This window comes from Otolemur garnettii, unplaced genomic scaffold, assembly GCF_000181295.1.
Source record: "Otolemur garnettii isolate 467f Iridium unplaced genomic scaffold, OtoGar3 scaffold00066, whole genome shotgun sequence".
In the NCBI taxonomy this organism is placed as follows: domain Eukaryota; kingdom Metazoa; phylum Chordata; class Mammalia; order Primates; family Galagidae; genus Otolemur; species Otolemur garnettii.
In genome coordinates, this window is record NW_003852461.1 from 1,411,578 (window position 1) to 1,416,701 (window position 5,124).

Sequence of the window (5,124 nt, forward strand, 5' to 3'; positions counted from 1 at the left end):
TGCTACAGGGCATGGATTTACCTGCCAGTCTCCCCAGCGGGCTGGCTGTTCTGCTGAGCCGACTATGGGTGGTTCCGTTAATCTCGGCTATGGCCAAACCCTGCACCTTGCATGTTAGACATGCCGATGGCTATCACTAACATGGTCCCTTGACCTCTAGAATTCCATTTCCACACCTATAAAAGTCTGAAGTAGACTGGAATTGGCACATAAATAGAACATGCACCACCACTGACACTCCAAGCTCAAGTTCATGGTAGACTTTGCCAATCAATATCTGCTGAGCTCAGACGCAGCTTCAGAATCATCCTCAGCTGAGTGTTCTGAGCAGCCACCACTAATCACTGGGAGCTGGCATGTGAAGGGAAACTTATTTGATACTTTTAAGAGAAGACAATTGTGGTTTCTCTGTCTCTCTCTCCCTCCTTTTCTCTTGTTCTCCATTCTTTCTCTGCCTCCCCTCCACAATCAGACACGTATCTCCACATTTGGACTTCTGATCATTTGTGGAAGAACAGTTTGTTGGAACCAGAAAGTCTGGGTTGGTAACTTTGGGCAAGTCATTCACCTTCCTGAATCTCACTTTCCCAATCTGCCATGCCTCGTCTGCAGAAACACTATGACCAAAAGGAAAGCAAGTTGCATGTTTAAAAACACTACATAACTGAAAACAATTGTTGGAATTTAAAAACAAAACAAGAACAAAAACAGTCTGTACCCAATGCTCTGTTCTCCATGACCCCTGCCCTCCGTAATTCCCCAGTCCTGGACTTAGAAATCCTTACTGGATGATGCCCCTCCAGGACCACATCAGGGCCAAGGAACTAGGAGACCCACCCAGACCAGCAGGGCTGGCCAAAGCCAAGCTGTACTTGCCAGATGTGCAGCCCAAGTGAGTTAAGCTGCGTGAAAAAAATGCCACTGCTTGATTATGTAAAATCCATCTGGATCCAAAGCAGAAAATCAAAGTTGGAAAGGCCCTCTGAGACCATCTGGTCCAGCCTGCTCCATCTCCTGCTGAGAAAACTGGGGTCCACAGATGGGGAGCAACTTGCCCAAGGTCATGCAGTGAGTTAGTGGCCAAGTTCTCTTTGCCCTTTCCTGCTCCAAAACACCAGAACACCGCCCCTGTACTCTCAAGCCAGCTTCCTGTTAGCCCATCCCTGCTCAGGAGGCTGGGCATTCCCATATAAATTCAGTTTGAACATTTACTGGGTACCTGGTACATGGGTGCTGTGGATGCCAAGATTAAGGCAGTTATTTTTGTTTAACCAAGGAACACAGAATTAGAATGCCCTTGCTAAATCCTACCAAGACTCCAAAAACCCCACACTGCCCCTTAGCAGTGAGATGTAGTCAGGTCAGTTTCCAAACCAGCTCTCTGCCTGTCTTTAACTTGTTACCATATACATCTCATGACACAGGGCCAGACGGACACTAAGCACCCTTGGAAACACGGGCACCGAAGAGGAAAAAGCAGGAGCTTCTGACCCCAGGAGTAGCCAGAAGACTGGTGGTCAGGGCCCTGATGAAGGGAGTCCCTGTGTTGTTTTCTGCAGGGTAGGGATGGAAGGTGGACAGCTGCTCCCTCCCACCCATCCTGGAGGCACACTGGTTTCTAAATTTAGGACTAGCTGGGGATGAAGTCCTGACCTGAAAACTAGGCTGATCACGGCTGGCCTGGGTCTGGCCAGAGCTGGCTCAGCCACCCCACCCCGGGCTGACTCCTTGGTGCAAAGTTTTCCTGCAGCACAGCTGCCTACTCAGGCCCCGGCCAAGCAGGGGAAGAAGCACAATCGTTGGCAGCAGATAAAACCCTCGATACCATCTCTATTTCCCTTCTAATATCAGAGTGGCCACTTACAAGATGAACGAGGGGCAGGGCCGGCAATCAATAGCTAATATTCCTGTTGTGAGCTGGCCTGCTCCGGAAATGGGCAGCCACTACCTCCTTCCAGAGAGATACCCTTTCCCCTTGGCAGTGACCCAGCCTGAGAGGTTTACCATCATGGCCAGGAAGGACCAGGCTGAGTACCTGGCCTCGCTTACCCTCCTCATCTGACAGATGAGGAAATGATGCCAGGGAGTGGAGGAAAAAAGAGACCAAGGAAGCAGAGAGGCCGTGACACGCTGCTCCCTGCTGGGTGACCTGGCCAGCTCCCAATAGTTCACCCTGACCAGGGAGCAGAGATGACCTTAAGTCAAGAGGGTCTAAAAGTCACCTCTGTTTGACAGTGGCTGGTGGCTAAATAAGGACAAGAATCAGTCTGGGCTTTCTGACCACACACCCCCAAACGTCACAGGGGAGGGCCCAAGAAGTATGCCTGGAATTAGGCCTCAACCATTGGCAATTATACCAAAGCAGGAAGCTGGTAGCTGCCCACGTATCAGGCAGACCTGAGCCTTACCCGAGACTCAAGCCAAAATAGAAGTCAAAGGCCTATTAAAAAGTACAACTAGCCCAGGCACAGTGGCTCACGCGTATAATCACAGCACTCTGGGAGGCCAAGGCAGGTGGACTGCTTGAGCTCAGGAATTCTGAGACCAGCCAGAGCAAGAGCAAGACCCTCTCTCTACTAAAAATAGAAAATCTAGCCAGGCATTGTGGGCTGGCATCTATAGTCCCAGCTACTCAGGAGGCTGAGGCAAGAGGATCTCGAGCCAAGAGTTTGAAGTTGCTGTGAGCTATGATGCCACCATACTCTACCTAGGGCGACAGAGCGAGGCTGTCTCAAAAAAAGAAAAAAAATACAACTGGGTATCATCTACCTTTTCCCACCCTAGTGGCCTGCACTAGACCCCGATGCCAGAAAGTGGCCTCTATGAGAATGCACACAGGTGGAGTATGGGGGGGGGGGCGGCGGCACACTGGCACTGTATCAAGGGCATCCATGGTGTATGCACCTGGAAAAAATTCCCAAATGGACAGAATGCCAGGGGGAAAGACCACCAGACGGGTGCAGATTACCATCTGCAGTGGCCAGGGAGACGTTACCACAGGTGTGGACAACACGCTCACAGCAGCCCCTGGGATTCCCTGCTTTGGAACCGGTGCACTCCACCCAGCTCCTGCCCTTTTTGGGCTGGGTTCAACAGTTTCGGGGAGGGGGGGGTGGAGATTTTAAGAATTTTAAGGCCTCACTCTCTCAGGTCCTCGTCAATATGTCCATGGCCTTACTCCAAGCTGAGACCCTGGCAATGCCTGGTGTGGTCCGACCTGGAACTTCACACACTGATTTCTGAGGTTGTAACCATCTCTGCCCCTTGGATAAGGCCCCAGTTTTGGCAGCATGCTAGATATGCATAAATCCATGTGTGGCCACCAATGCCCTGAACTGCCATGTCTCTCTCCTCCCATTACAATCTTGAGGAGGTGACTTGCTGCTTCTGTACTGGAGGAACACCCCAATTTCCTTGATGTCCTCAGCTGGTGAGCAGTCCCGGCCTTCCTCTCCCAGGAGTTAACATCAACCAAAATACAAAATCTTGCAAAGCAGAAGCATCTTCCAGGTCATCTCCCACCCAGGGGAGCCCCGTCTAAGCTCCCTAAGAGGTATCTGTCATGTTTTTGCTCAGAAGCCTTCAGTGCCAGGGGTCCCTATTGGTGGACATGCATGGGTGCTAAATTCACCTTGTATCAGCGAAGACATCCTTGCACTTTGCCTCACTGAAGTCCCAGTTCTGAATTCTTGGGCTTCACAGTGGAAATCTCTGCCTCCTTTTCCATAGAACCGCCCTTGCCATACTCTTTTGGGGGGGGGGGAGTGCCAACCTTTCAAAAAGGTATAGGGAACTCAGAAAGATTCTCAAACTCAGCTGCAGATGGGCTTTAAAAAATGAGAGATGTTACATTCAAGAGTTTCATCATGAAAGTCCCTTTACGGCCCGGCACGCTGATACCTAAGACAGCATTTCTCAGTCTTGATTTGGCTTAAATCAAACAAGGCGCCAGGAGGAGAGGGTAGAGATGGAGGGGGAGAAGGTGCAGAGGGGTGGTGGCCACGCCCAGCGGGGCAGAACAGAAAGCCCAATTGCACACACACCCCAGAAAAAGCCCAACAAGGTGTCTTTTGGAGAAGCCTGGGCTCTCCATCCACGTGGGATCTGTTCCTGCCTGTGGCGGGCAGAGTGCGGGCACAGATCCTTGTGGGATGCTGTCTGTGATTACACTCGGAAAAAATCAAGTGGTTAACCAGAGGGCAAGGATTCTGAGACTGGCTAGCATGGTGGGGTTTTTGGTTTTTTTTAGATTACGCCTAAGGTTTGAAGTTGGAACAGGCAAAGTAAACAGTGACAGTGACAGCAGCAACAAAACAGAAACAGAGAACAGTTCACTTATCTTTTTTTTTTAAAGGGTTTTGTTAAAAGAAAGCTCCACTCTGGTTTAGAAGCAGCCCCCACCGCCTCCTGGCCAGGGGCGCTGCTGGTGTGAAGAAAGCCAACCCCAGCAGAGGCAGGGAGCAGTGCGGGAGGCGTCTGCTTTCCCATCTCATTTTCTCCCTTCTCAGCTTTGAGAGGGGCTGGGAGGGAAGGATGTGAACCAGCACAAAGCCACTGTATTTAGACCACGGCAAACTGAGCTACTTACGCCTCTCACCCTCCCTCCCTCCTGCCCAGGGCCTCAACCTGAATGCACATAAGGTCCAGGGACCCGTCACGTACCTGAAAGAAACCCGGTGGGATGGGGCCTCCTGGCATCCCATCGTTGGGGGGAATGTTGCCAAGCACGGGGCTCGGGGCAGCTGCTGCACTCTGTGGAGACAGGAAGGTGTGGGGTGAGTGGCCAACCCACAGCCAGAGACACAGTTCCGACCCCTGCCCTTGTGCCCCAGGGCCCTCCTTAAAGCCCTCCCAACATCCCAGCTAAGTGTCATCTCACTGTGGACAAGACGCGGCTGTAAGGTCAGAGTGGTGGCTCATGCCTGTAATCCTAGCACTCTGAGAGGCCAACGTGGGTGGATCGCTTGAGCTCAGGAGTTCAAGACCAGCCTGAGCAAGAGAAAGACCCTGTCTCTATTAAAAATAGAAAAACTGGCCAGAAAAAAATAGAAAACCTTAGCCTCCCAAAAACTAGCTACTTGGGAGGCTAAGGCAAGAGGATCACTTGAGCCTAAGAGTTTAAGG

The 5,124-nt window shown here is 51.3% G+C and overlaps 1 protein-coding gene across 2 annotated transcripts in view; it reads right to left on the reverse strand.

Annotated features, from left to right (window-relative positions):
* Positions 1-5,124, reverse strand: part of SSBP3 (single stranded DNA binding protein 3) — a 172,533-nt gene that overhangs the window by 43,356 nt on the left and 124,053 nt on the right. For both annotated transcript variants that reach the window (XM_003793113.3, XM_003793112.3), the window contains exon 5: positions 4,663-4,752. In XM_003793113.3, coding sequence (XP_003793161.1) covers positions 4,663-4,752 — 90 coding nt within the window. The remainder of the gene's footprint in view (positions 1-4,662; positions 4,753-5,124) is intronic.